This window comes from Notothenia rossii (genome assembly GCF_949606895.1).
Source record: "Notothenia rossii genome assembly, chromosome: 6".
Lineage (NCBI taxonomy): Eukaryota > Metazoa > Chordata > Actinopteri > Perciformes > Nototheniidae > Notothenia > Notothenia rossii.
Genome location: NC_136909.1, coordinates 75,536,587 through 75,550,709, shown reverse-complemented (window position 1 = coordinate 75,550,709; position 14,123 = coordinate 75,536,587). Strand labels below are relative to the sequence as shown.

The window sequence follows — 14,123 nt, the reverse complement described above, 5'->3', positions numbered from 1 at the left end:
GTCTTTATCATAATTTTTTGTTGTTGTGATGTTTGGTGTAAAATAATAATATTAAATAGCAAAAATAAACATACTCCAACAATAATTAAACAAGGATTTGTCTTCCTCGTCTTCTCCCTCTTCTTGTCTAATCATTTCTTCTGACTGAAATGTCACTTTCATAATGTAGTTTTGTAGTTTTCTAAATCTTTCCATTTTGTATTAATGGTGCGGGTTTGACAGAAGCTTGAAGTTCCATATAGAAAAAAAGACATTCACCAATAGGTGACTTGTACATGCATGTGTCTACACTTTGGTTACTGAAACACAGGTTTTGAAATGGAAAACAAAATATGTTTTTATGTAGACATGCACATACACCTTATATTTGAAGCTTTATTATTTCTATTTGTGATTGAATATACAATGGCTTAAAGTTTGCAATGACTTGTTCTGTAATGTTTTAATTAACAAACATGTTTTAGTCACTGATGGTCTCTTGTTTAAAACCTTTTTAACCTCTGGACCTTCCCACAAAGTCTACAGTAAATTATACTTTAAAAGTGTACTATGCATAGATATTAATAAACCTTCATGGTAATTCCTCAGATCGTGTACGCCTAACAAAGGTAGTATTTATAAGAAGTGCTTCATGCTTTTCTATATGCCCAAAGATGTCCACATGGTATCTAATCAGGTCTGGTTTGCTATGCATCTATTTTATAAAAATAAATTATTTTTTTGGCTTGAATCATTATCAGACTGAAGAGAAAGTCAAATATATAAATGTTAAGCATGTGAGAAAACTGCAGATGAGGTAACCCTAAATCAAAAAACAATGTATTGTAATATATATACATTACATGTCATTTGTTAGACACTTTTATCCAAAGCGTCTTACATACATTCAGTACTGTGGACAATCCCCACAGGAGCAGTTTGGGGTGAAGTGTCTTGCCCAGGGATGCAACGACATACTGACTCTAGAGGGACTCGAACTTGCTACCCCCTGATTCGAAGTCCAGCACTCTATCCACTTAGCCACAACCGCCCCATACAAAACACATACACTTAAATAGCAAGTGTTATACATTTGTAATTAAATTTAAAAAACGGTTAAATTGAGCTTTGTTAAAACAGCAAACTCTAGTTTATACAGTATATACATTATTTAACAATTGTGACTGTCTTTCAGGAGGAGGACGAGGAAGAAGAGGAGGAGGAGGAGGAGGAGGAGGAGGAGGAGGAGGAGGAGGAAGGAAGATATTAAGAGTTGCAAAAAAGGAACTAAAGACTCAGTCTGTCAGTGATAGGGTTCATGTGGTTTAGCTTGACTCACTCACTCCCCGACATGACGGTTCAACTGAGCTTTCTTCTCATCTTCACTGGACTTACAGGTCAGGCACAAGAATCAAGACTTCAAAACATCTTTTATGTGTGTGCAAGAGTGCATTTCTAATACTTTGAAGGCTTTATTGATTAATTGTTTAAACATGAGTTGATATGAATATCAACATTATGTAGGCCATCTGAAGGAAGAGTATTGATCATTTTCTATTTATCTTTTTATAATGTTGGGTTTGCTCTTGTTGCAGGAATTCACAGCATAACTACAGTCAGTAAAGTGTCAGTGAGAGCTGGAGGTTCAATCACCATCCCGTGTCTCTATGAGTCACAATACATAAACCATGTGAAATACTTGTGTAAAGGATCTACTTGGGCCTTCTGTTTTTATAAAGTTAGAACAAACGAACCAGGTAGTTCAGGAAAGTTTTCGATCTCTGATGACAAAACACAAAGAGTCTTCACTGTGACTATAAATGACCTGACTGGAGAGGACACTGGTTATTACTGGTGTGCTGTGAAGATTGAAGATGGATCAGATTTGGGAACACGTTTCCACCTGTCAGTCACAGGAGGTAAGAGTCTATTTATTAATTTTTCAAATCTGTTGTAACATTTCAACACTTTGATTTTACAATAACTTCATCGTTCTTCTTTTCAAATAATGCTTTCACGAGATGTCATTTTATTAAATATATTTTTAACATCAGGAGCATGCACCAACTAGGCTGCTTACAAGTTTCCATTATGTTCCAATTATGTTTCCGACTAAGGCAAACCATATCTATATGTGGATGAACAGAAGAGGACAGGATTCAGAGGAGAAGAAATGACCATCAATTATCACTATCATAACGTTGGAGATATAAAGTGGTGCAGGCTGGGCAGCTCCTGTGTGACATGGCCGAATGGATCATTAGATAACTCAAGAGTCACCATGAATTTGAAGGATCCTGATGTTCTCACTGTGACTCTGAGCGGACTGAGGACAGAGAGCAGCGGCTGGTATTGGTGTGTTAAAGGAGACTTACAGATGTCAGTTCACATAACTGTTACTGAGAAACCTACAATTAGTAAGTGTTATAAGTCATTCTAAATAAAAAATATAACATTTTTAATATTTGTTGGGTAAAATAATTTCTAATTTATTTATTTAATAAAATTGAAATCTTAGCAATTATTATTCTCATTTTACTCTAAAAGCTAAATCCACATATCATTACATTCACTTTTGCAGCAAAATGTCCTGCCACCCCTGAGCCTGTGAAGCAAACCCCTGGGCCTGTGAAGCACATCACTGAGCCTGTGAAGCACACCACTAGTTCTGCAGACCAACCACTTTCCACTGTCAATGGTAAAAAGCAAAGGTGAGAGACCTTCTCGTTATCATGCACATGTTGACTGTTTATACAAGTCTGTCATTTACATTGTGTGTTTTTATTTATTCCTGCTGCAGTGTTTCAGTAATCTTGGAAGCCTTCATCATCCCTTTGAGTTTGCTGATCTTCATTGTTATGGTGGCCATGTTTATCTTGTTTATGTTCAAAAAGCACAGTAAGTCTATGCCGAATTATGCTCAATCCAAATAATATCATTTATTATTGTGCGTTAATCATAAATATATTTACTATCAATCAGGCCCGGTTCTACAGGGGTGCATAAGGGTGCATTGCACCCTCAGTTGAGTCGTTATGCACCCTCATTTGAATAATTAAAAGTGAAAAAAATAAAAGTGAAAAATATTACATATATAATAACAATAATAATAATAATAATAATACTAGTAATAATAATAATAATAATAAGAAGAAGAAGAAGAAGAAGAAGAAGAAGAAGAAGAAGAAGAAGAAGAAGAATATAGTTGAAATAAAATAAATTGTAATTGTTTGTAATTGTGGTTAAATAACATTGTCTGCTGCATTTATTTGGTCAATTTAAATGGTAGCCTAAGTAACGTTATTATGTCAGGTATGCATGACCTGTGCCAGCACAGTCTCACTCCCTGAACGTCCAGGAACGACGCTTGGTCAGGGTCTTATGGCGTGCATTTGTGACGCACCGAGTCTCCTCTGCGCGTTCTTCATCTGCAAGGTGCTTACACAGCAGTCAATGGTGGACAACAGAAAATGATTAAAACAACCAGCCCTTATCGCCAGCAGTAACACTGCATCTACTGCAGGTAATAACAGTTCAGATCATGGGGACATTACGTTACCCGCGGCCACTGTCGTGGACACTAACGTCCTCCCGCCCGACTCGCCAGCTTTGCCCGCCTCACCCACGGAGGCGGAGCAGCCGCAGCCGTCTTCGTTGCCCCAAACACCGCCACCCCTCGGCGGCCCGCAAGTGCCAGAGGACCTCGGCAAAACACAGCCTGCCCAGGTATATTTAAAAAAGTACCCAACTCACCTGTACAGTGGGGTAAGGCGCTCATTTTGCAGCTCATGGTTTCAAAACAGAGAATGGCTGGAATATTCCTGTAAAGAACATGTCATCTTCTGCAATGCATGTAGACATTTCGGTCTTAAAAGGGGAGTGATTTGTAAAATATCCATAAAGAAAAAGTTAATCTGTTTATATTTCTGTTTCATATGGTTGTTGAGATGTATCCATAGATCTCTTCATTTTGCTCTGAAAGTGCACCAGATTGATGCTTTTAACTTCAACATTTAAAAAAATAAAAAATCTTCCCGGGGGGGCATGCCCCCGGATCCCCCTAGAGGAGGTGAAGACCCCCCTAGAGGGTGTTAGGTCCACTCCCCACTTATAAAAATAGCACTTTACCACTGCACCCTCTAATCTCAGATGCACCCTGAGTCATTTTGTTCTGGAACCCGGCCTGCTATCAATGCAGATAACTGCATTATTGTCACTAAAAATAGTTTTGTATTGCTTCAATTTTAGGACAGACCAAAGAAGAATCCCCAGCCACAATAATGGTAAGACATTTATTTACAAGAAAGGAAATTAATTAATTTCACACTGCAGTAATTCTAGATAAAATATGACTTTACTATACTGTCCCTTTGAAGCTACAATGAATCACTGTAGACAGCACATTAACACTTATTACATATGAAGTTTATTGTCATAATTACTATTAGTCTTAATCGTATACATACTATTTCTTTCTTTGTAAAAGGACAATTGAACATTAGGCTTTTGGTTCATATTTGCCGCTCAAATTCTGTCCTTTGCTCTTTTAACACAGTCTAATGCGGAAGTAACATACAGTACTGTCAAGAAAAAGAGAAAGAGAGGTCAGGTAAGACACTGTGTAAAAATGATTGGCACAGAACATTAAACATTTGAATAAAAAAACTATTTAGAATTAGGTTTTGGGTAAACTCTTATGGTGATTCACATGATCAGCTGTTTACCCTAAAAAGGAAGAATTGTTCATGTTCATGTTGATGGTTTGCAGCTTGGTCTCGCTGAAGAGGAAGTAACATACAGCGATGTTAAACACATGAGAAGAGCTTCAGAAAAGGTAACCAATAAAAACACAACTTGCATTTCACAACAGGATTACAGAAGTAGAAAGATAAGTTCTCTCAGGCAGCATTTATTATTTCATCATAAAATATTTGTTTTTATGAAGCAAAATCAAAAAGTTAAATTGTTAAATTGATCTGATTGTGTTTGTCTCTTCTTTCTTCCACAGTGGTCAGAAGCTAATAGAGATGTGGACGTGATGTACTCCTCTGTGGTCGCTGTAGAACGTCAAACTAAACAAAGGGTACATTTTCATTTAAATGTTGTATTCTATGGTGATAGTGAAGCTTTTTCTCCACATTTTGAAGGCAAAATAGAAGCGTGTCTATATATTGATGCCGATTTCTGTCTGTTCTGTTGGATGGATCATTAAACAATGTCGTACAGATGATCCTGGTGTCCAAATAATGTATCCTTATGAATTTGGTGATCCCTTACATTTTCATATAGCGCCATAATCAGGTCAGAAATGTAATTTGTTGATAATGACCAAATACTATGAAAGCTAATTTCCACCATCCTCGGTTTTCCTTTTGGATTTGTGCTAGCAAATGTTAGCATTGATACTGGCTAAACTAAGATTATGAACATGGTAAACAGTCCTGCTAAACATTAGTACTTCAGCCTTTGGGTTAACAGGACACTGTTACGTTAGCATTTAGCTCAAAGCATTGTGTCCAGCCTGTTCGAGCTGTTAGTGTGGCAAAAGTAAGTTTCATCTTTGATCTTTCCTCCCTAATGTCATTTTGTCTTCACTTATGCAACAGACTCAAGCAGAAGAAGATGATGTAACATACAGCAGTTTGGCTTAGCACCAGAAAACCTGTAAATGTTGCCCCTATCCTACATCTACCCATCGCTGGAGGCTTTTTTTAGTTGACAGTCTTACAACTTGCCGTCGTCTGATCTATGGTTTTGCAGAAACCTCTTATTTTTATTTTCTCCCTCACCTTATATAGGTATGGTCCTACACTATATTATTCAAATATTGCATGATAAGTCCACTTTAAGCTCAAGTGATTTCATGCATTGACAAAAGCTTTCAACACTCTTACAAAATGACCAAGCTCCTGAACATTCAGGAGGAACCAAACAAATCGTAAATGTTTTTTTTAATTATGTTTTTTCATTTATATGTTGTATTGTGTGTTTTGATGTTTAATGTTTGACGGAACATGAATTACAATGTTAAAAGTAGAAAATAAGTCAACTAAAATAAACATTAAAATGCAGTAAATCACGAGTTGATATTTCAGTTTCTGCCATCCTCCTTGTCTTCTTCTTCTTAGATATTTAACCCTTCTGTTTGAAACATCAACTTTCTGGCATTTTTTTGTATTAATATTATCTCTCCACTTTGTATGCACTGTGCGTGATTGACACATACTTCAAATGGTTGTCGTGGTTTAATGTTTTAAATAAATGAACAAGTTTCAGTCCATATGCCTGAAGTGCTATTCTTTTGTTTAGAAATGTGGACCTTGTCCCAAAGTCTACAGTAAATGATATTGTAAAAGTGCACTTTAGATGCATTGTTATCAAGTGAACTCTAATTCTAACTCCTCTGATCTGGCCTTACAAATAAAGTATTCAAAAAATGTTTTGCTTGTACTATATTAATAAAGATGACCATGCATTAAATCTCATGAGATCTGGTCGATTACACATCGTTTTTATTTAAAAAAACTTTTGGTTTGAATCTTCTTCGGACTGAAGAGGACGCCAAACACAGCAATGTTAGGCATGTGGGGAAAACTAAGCAAATAACAAACTATGTAATAGACAATATAAAAAGGCACATAAGTATTCTAGCTTGTATTTTTCACCATACACATTTGTAACTGGATTCAAAAAATCGGTTCAATTCATCTGTTTGATGTGTGTGTCAGATGCTAAGAGTGATGTTTGCTATGTGGTAGCAAAACAAACTGCATAAAGAGTATATATCACAAACAAAACATACATCATTTACTAATTGGGTCCGTCTTACAGATGGAGGAGGAGAAGTAGAGTTATTAAGTGTAGCAAAAAAGGAAATAACGATTCGGTTTGCCAGTGTTTGGGTTCAAGTGGTTTCCTGCCCATTTGCCAACATGACTGTTCAACTGAGCTTTCTTCTCCTCTTCGCTGGACTAAAAGGTTGGTCACAAGACTCAGATTTTATTTTTATTTGTATACAGTATGCGTCTATCCAACATGTCAGCTAAGTAAGTTATACCCTCCAGTTAAGCTATTATTGCCTTTACGTGGAAAACAACATTATGAACTTCTACAATATGCAGGTCATCTGAATGAGTATCTGACCAATCTGAAAGAGCACTTTAACGTTTTTACTCAACTAATGATGTATTTGCTCTTGTTGAAGGAATTCAATGCATAACTACCTTCAGTAACGTGTCAGTGGGAGCTGCAGGTTCGATCACTGTCCCTTGTCTCTATTACTCGACAAATATAAACCATGTGAATGACTTGTGTAAAGGACATCTTTGGGACTTCTGCTCGGTGTTCGATCTCTAATGAGAAAAAACAAAGAGTCTTCACTGTGACTATGACCTGAATGATAAGGACACTGAATATTACTGGTGTGTTGTGGAGATTAATGATGGAGCAGATTTCAAGGAGTATTACCACCTGTCAGTCACTGGAGGTAAGAGCCCAATTACGCCTTTTCAAATATTTTGTGACAGATCAAAACTTTAATATTACATTACCTATTTTTTTAAAATAATGTATCCACCAGATGTAAACATACATATTTGAAACATCAGCGGCATACTAACCACGCTGCTCATGAGTTTCAATGAATGATGTTCTCCATCAAGGTACACCCAGTCTCTACGTGGCTCAGCAAGAGATTACAGGATTTAAAGGAGATAGCATAAACATCAAGTGTCACTATCAAAACTCTGGAGAAAGGAAGTGGTGCAGGCTCGGCGGCTCCTGTGTGACAAAGTCTGGATCAATAGATGGAGCAAGAGTCGACATCAGTGCACTCAGCCCTGGTGTTCTCACTGTGACTCTGAGCGGACTGAGGACAGAGAGCAGCGGCTGGTATTTGTGTGTTGAAGGAGACTTACAGATGCCAGTGCACCTTTTCATTACAGTGTTTGGAGAAATGTTTCCATTTTGTGATAAAAAAAAACGATCATGACGAAATCTCTATGTTTTACTGGCATTACACAATTGAAAAGGAATCTAACTTCGATACAACCAACGTTAATATCCAGGCCGTCTCCGATACTGAACTCCGGTGCTGATAAGGCTCCGGTGAACGGCCGTCCAATCTTTTTAGGACTAAACCCCCCAGAATCTACACGCAAGATCAACGTAATCTGCTTAGGGGGGCGTTTACAGCGTGGCCTCTAACACCACGTTGCCCGTCGTATCACTTATTTCAGGCACTAAAGTGTCGGTCTCCGACCGCCAGGATAGCAAGATGGTGTGTTTAGTGTAGTAGGTGTTGGTGGACTGGTAGAACCCCAGAGCAGTATCTAAACTGCCCCTGGAGGAGAATTCCTCTGTTAATGGGAGACTCCCTGGTAATTAGGGCAGCTTCAGAACCCACAATCCCTAACCCTCTTGATCGTCAAATACATCAATCAAAACAATGCAAATGTAATATCAAACACAGCCAGAGTCAAACATTAATGTCACAGCAGTGACATCACCAGCCAGAGTCAAATATTTAATATCACAGCAGTGATATTCCCACATCAGCAGAGCATATGTCTTATTTCAACATTAATCAAAACCACCTCAACCACAGTAACCAATGTGAAACTATAGTTTAACCTTAGCAGAGTTTATATTCCTCTTAAACAATTTAAAATCCAAATCATCAACTAATGTCAGCCTTTTCCAAGGAAGGGTGTTCTTACCTCACTCTAAGACCAAGCAGATACCTTCAGAAACCACGAGAGAGAGACCAGGAATTGGGTCGAAATTTACAAAGTAAAAACCGGTTTTATTAAAGTTTTAACAAAAATTGAGGATTAAAAGAATCCTTAAAAGATAACAAAGACACCAAGTCAAAATACAAAAGCAACAGGTTCACAAGTCAAATCTCCTAAAGCCCTTTAAAAGAGCCCATGCCCAGGGCTTGGGCCTCAGAAGACTTCCCCCAAGCTCTCAAGCCTCCAAGCCTTCAAAAAGCCCCAAAAGCCCCCGTTTCTTCTTCTCCATTCTTCTTTATAGTCATCCTCCTCCTCCCTCTCTTCATCATGGGTCATCCCCCTTCCTCTCTTTGAGTCAGAAGGAGGTCACAAATGTTTGTTTTTTAATTATTGAACATTAAAAAATGTAAGGTTTAAAAATACAACAAATACAGACTTATAGTAATAATATGCAATTTTAACGAGAGGGAATATGAACATTTTTCATGAAAACAGAACACATTGTCAATGTAATGTTTAGAATCAAGTTTTTTCTTTAAACGCTTCAAATTCAAATATACAAACTTTATACTTTTATTCATTAACAGAGACTTCATTTATTAAAAAGACAGCTTGAAGACCGCTTGTCTCTACGATTCGCTGGCCCAGGAAGTTGATTCAAATCCTTGCGTAGGTCGCCTGCATCCTGTGCTTCATTGTCTTCATACCCGCTGTAACCGCTCTCAAGGTGTCAAAAACCACAAGCGCCTTTTCAGAATGGTAGCTGGAACTATATATATATATATAGGTCAAAAGTTCAGAATGTTCTATCTAGTTTCACATGCCTGGTCTCACACGTCTTAAAAGACATGATGGAAACATACATCCTTTCTATTTACTTCCAATTTAGCATATTTGTATCAATGGTAAGCTTAATAGATAGAGGTAGGTGAGGTAAAGGTCAGGTCTGACAAGACCACTTAAACAGCAGAACTGTCAACACAATGTACTGTATAATTACTTTAAAAAACTGTATAGGATTTAGTAAAACAGTATAGTAAAATACACAGTATGACCAGGATGATGAGCACATTTTAGACTATTTGGTTAAAAAATCCTGTCATTCTTTAACAATATTTTTGGGTGCTTATAATTTCCTGCTGCAGTCCTTATGAACATTTGAAGAGCTTTGGTATCCGCGCGGCTGTGGTAATTTTCGTTGTTATGGTGACGGTGTTCATCTGGTTTATATACAAAAGACACCGTAAGTATTCAGTAACATTTTCTTTTTAAACAGTTTGTATTAGCAATTTCGTTTCGTGTGCAATAATTATTTTGAAGTGAGGACACATTTACATTTCTGTTGTTAAAAAGATACAGTAAAAATGATTCGTTAATTAAATCTAACAACATCTCATCTGTAAATGACGTTCTTTTTTCTCCAACAAGGGGAAGTAAGATATGTGAGAACATCTTCAGACAAGGTAACCCTTAACCATTAAAACCATAACTTGTACAGCACTAAATAAATGCACCAAAGAGCACATAATAATAATAATAATAATAGATTTAATTTGTTAGCGCTTTTACAGGTGCTCAAAGACGCTTTACAGATAATAGTGAAGAAAAAAGAAAAGAGAAGAAAGGAACAACGAATAAATATATAGTTAAAGTTAAAGTCAAATAATACAAAAACAATCACACATGAAAAGCCAGATTGAAGAGGTGAGTTTTTTTGAGTTTTTTGAAGGTGGTGGGGTCGGTGCAGTCTCTGATGGGTTGTGGGAGTGAGTTCCAGAGGGAGGGGGCAGCGACGGAGAAGGCTCTGTCCCCCCAGGTCCGGTTATTGGTGCGGGTGGGGATGGATAGGAGGTTGGCTTCTGATGAGCGGAGGCAGCGGGAAGGGGTGTGGTGGTGCAGCAGGTCTGTGAGGTAGGGGGGGCCTGGTTGTTGAGGGCTTTGTAAGTAATGAGGAGGACTTTGAAGTGGATTTTTTGACGGACGGGGAGCCAGTGAAGGTTCTGGAGGATGGGAGTGATGTGGTCTCGGGAGCGGGTGTGGGTGAGGAGGCGGGCAGCAGAGTTCTGGATATGTTGGAGTTTATTGAGGAGGTTGGATGGTATGCCATAGAGGATGCTATTGCATTAGTCGAGTCGTGAAGTGATGAATGCATGAATCAGGGTTTCAGCAGCAGAGGAGGAGAGTGATGGGCGGAGACGGGCAATGTTTTTGAGGTGGAAAAAGGCGGTCCTGGTGATGTGATTTATGTGGTGGTTGAATTTGAGCTGACTGTCGAAAATGACTCTGAGGTTGCGGATGTGAGGGGGGGAGATAGAGTGTGGCTGTCAATGGTGAAGTTGAAATTCTGGATGTCTTTGATACGGGATGGGGGGCCGATGATGATGATGTCTGATTTGGCACTGTTCAGTTGGAGATAGTTTGTTTGCATCCATGCTTTTATTTCTGAGAGACAGTTGGTGAGAGTGGAGTGTGTTGTGGGGGTGATGGTTTTTGTTGAGATATAAAGTTGGATGTCATCGGCGTAGCAGCCAAATTGAAGGTTGTGGCGACTAATTATTTTGCCAAGGGGGAGCATGTAGAGGATGAAGAGGAGGGGGCCAAGCACCGAACCCTGGGGGACGCCTTGGGACAGAGGAGCAGTGGAGGAGGTGCAGTTGTTGATGTTGATAAACTGATGTCTGTCGGTGAGGTAGGATTTCAGCCAGGAGAGTGCAGTGTCAGTGATGTTGAGTGATGATTTGAGGAGGGACAGCAGGATGGTGTGGTTGATGGTGTCGAATGCTGCGGTGAGGTCGAGGAGGATGAGGATGTTCAGGTTGCCGGAGTCAGAGGAGAGGAGGAGGTCGTTTGTGATTTTCAGAAGAGCTGTTTCTGTGTTTTGATCGGAAACCGGATTGAAATGGCTCAAAGAGGTCATTGGAGCTGAGGTGGGATTTTAGTTGTGAGGCAATGACACGTTCAAGTATTTTTGACAGAAAGGGGAGATTTGAGATGGGCCGGAAGTTGGACATGATGTCAGGTGTGAGTCCAGGTCTTTTGAGAATGGGTGTGACAGCAGCCAGTTTGAGAGAGGGGGGAACTGATCCAGATCTGAGGGAGGAGTTAATGATGGTGGTGATGAGCTGGGAGATGGCAGGGAGGCTCTCTTTAACAAATTTGGAGGGCATTGGGTCAAGTGTGCAGGTGGAGTTAATTCCATTCATGAAGTGGGACAGTTGCATGGGGGTCACAGGGGAGAAGTGGGACAGGGGCTGTGAGGTGAAGGGGGGGAGCCAGGAGAAGAGGTGGGGGGTGCTGATGAGGGTGTCAGATTGCTGTAAATGTTGCTGATTTTGGTTTGGAAAAACGAAAGGAAGGAGTTGCACTGTTCGGTGGTGAAGGAGGAGGTGGCGTTGTCACAGGGTTTGAGAAGTTTGCTGATGGTGGAGAACAGACGCTTGGGGTTGCTGGAGCCAGACTGAATGAGGTGTGAGTAGTAATTAGACCGGGCTGCTTTGAGTGCATTACTGTACTGCTGGAGATAGTCCTTGTAGATTTGAAGATAGACTGTTAGTGTGGTTTTCTTGTGTTGGCGTTCAAGTTGACGTTTCCTTGATTTAATTTGGTGGAGTTCGGGGGTATACCAGGGGGCAGAGTGTATGAAAGAGACATTTTTTGTTTTTGTGGGGGCCAGTTCATTGAGACAGAAGGAGAGGGTGCTGTTATAATAGTCCACAAGTCCACAATGGCTTACAGTTTGCAATGACTTGTACTGTATTGTTTTAATTAATAAACATGTTTTAGTCACTGATGGTCTCTTGTTTAAAACTTTTTTAACCTCTGGACCTTCCCCCAAAGTCTAAAGTAAATTATACTTTAAAAGTGCACTATGCATAGATATTAGTAAACCTTCATGGTAATTCCTCTGATCGTGTACGCCTAACAAAGGTAGTATTTATAAGAAGTGCTTCATGCTTTTCTATATTCCCAAAGATGTCCACATGGTATCTAATCAGGTCTGGTTTACTATGCATCTATTTTATAAAAAGAAAAAAAAATGTTGGCTTGAATCGTTATCAGACTGAAGAGAAAGTAAAATATATAAATGTGAAGCATGTGAGAAAACTGCAGACGAGGTAACCCTAAATAAAAAAAAAACATATTGTATTATAATATACAAGTACATAAAAAACACATACACTTAAATAGCAAGTGTTATATACCATATAAGGAGGAGGAGGAGGAGGAGGAGGAGGAGGAGGAGGAGGAGGAGGAGGAGGAGGAGGATGAGGAAGAGGAAGAGGAGGAGGGAAGATATTAAGAGTTGCAATAAAGGAACTAAAGACTCAGTCTGTCAGTGATAGGGTTCATGTGGTTTAGCTTGACTCACTCACTCCCCGACATGACGGTTCAACTGAGCTTTCTTCTCATCTTCACTGGACTTACAGGTCAGGCACAAGAATCAAGACTTCAAAACATCTTTTATGTGTATGCGAGAGTGCATTTATAATACTTTGAAGGCTTTATTGACGTAATTTCTTTAAACATGAGTTAATATGAAAATCAACATTATGTAGGCCATCTAAAGGAAGAGTATTGATCATTTTCTATTCATCTTTTTATAATGTTGGGTTTGCTTTTGTTGCAGGAATTCACAGCATAACTACAGTCAGTAAAGTGTCAGTGAGAGCTGGAGGTTCGATCACTGTCCCGTGTCTCTATGAGCCACTATACATAAACAATGTGAAATACTTGTGTAAAGGATCTTATTGGCTCTCCTGTTCTGATAAAGTTAGAACAAACAAACCAAGCAGTTCAGGAAAGTGTTCGATCTCTGATGACAAAAAACAAAGAGTCTTCACTGTGACTATAAATGATCTGACTGAAGAGGACACTGGTTATTACTGGTGTGCTGTGGAGATTAAAGGAGGATATGATTCGGGAACACATTTCCACCTGTCAGTCACAGGAGGTAAGAGCCAAATTATGTATTTGCCAGATTTAACTATATTAAACAGTTATTTAAACATCAGGACTACGTACCGACTAGGCTGCTTACAAGTTTCCATTGAATTATGTTTTCCATTAAGGCCCACCACATCTTTATGTGGATCAACAGAAGAGGACAGGATTCAGAGGAGGAGAAATAAGCATCAATTATCACCATCATAACGTTGGAGATATAAAGTGGTGCAGGCTGGGCAGCTCCTGTGTGACCTGGCCGAATGGATGGTTGGATAACTCAAGAGTCACCATGAATTTGAAGGATCATGATGTTTTCACTGTGACTCTGAGCGGACTGAGGACAGAGAGCAGCCGCTGGTATTTGTGTGTTAAAGGAGACTTACAGATGCCAGTACACATAACTGTTACTGAGAAACCTACAACTAGTAAGTGTTATAAGCCTTTATAAATTAAACATATACTATTCTA

At 39.0% G+C, this 14,123-nt stretch overlaps 1 protein-coding gene across 2 annotated transcripts; it reads left to right on the top strand.

Annotated features, from left to right (window-relative positions):
* Nucleotides 1-1,249: 1,249 nt before the first annotated feature.
* Nucleotides 1,250-6,259, top strand: LOC307045413 (uncharacterized protein). 2 transcript variants are annotated; one of them, XM_079691075.1, is made up of 10 exons: nucleotides 1,250-1,376; nucleotides 1,575-1,898; nucleotides 2,097-2,396; nucleotides 2,561-2,690; nucleotides 2,780-2,877; nucleotides 4,228-4,262; nucleotides 4,535-4,588; nucleotides 4,748-4,813; nucleotides 4,988-5,062; nucleotides 5,586-6,259. In XM_079691075.1, exons 1-10 carry the CDS (start codon nucleotides 1,298-1,300, stop codon nucleotides 5,628-5,630), a joined length of 1,206 nt encoding a protein of 401 aa, XP_079547201.1. In that variant the 5' UTR covers nucleotides 1,250-1,297; the 3' UTR covers nucleotides 5,631-6,259. The 2 variants fall into 2 exon arrangements, 1 of the variants encoding a protein (XP_079547201.1); XR_013809905.1 differs by lacking the exon at nucleotides 5,586-6,259 and having other exon boundaries at nucleotides 4,535-4,583; nucleotides 4,988-5,067.
* The last annotated feature ends 7,864 nt before the right edge of the window (nucleotides 6,260-14,123 follow it).

Coding starts and splice junctions, on each gene's coding strand:
- LOC307045413 (XM_079691075.1), top strand. CDS start 1,298: ATGTGGTTTAGCTTGACTCACTCACTCCCCGACATGACGGTTCAACTG. Junction 2,691..2,779: donor GTCAATGGTAAAAAGCAAAG/GTGAGAGACCTT, acceptor TTCCTGCTGCAG/TGTTTCAGTAATCTTGGAAG. Junction 2,878..4,227: donor GTTTATGTTCAAAAAGCACA/GTAAGTCTATGC, acceptor CTTCAATTTTAG/GACAGACCAAAGAAGAATCC.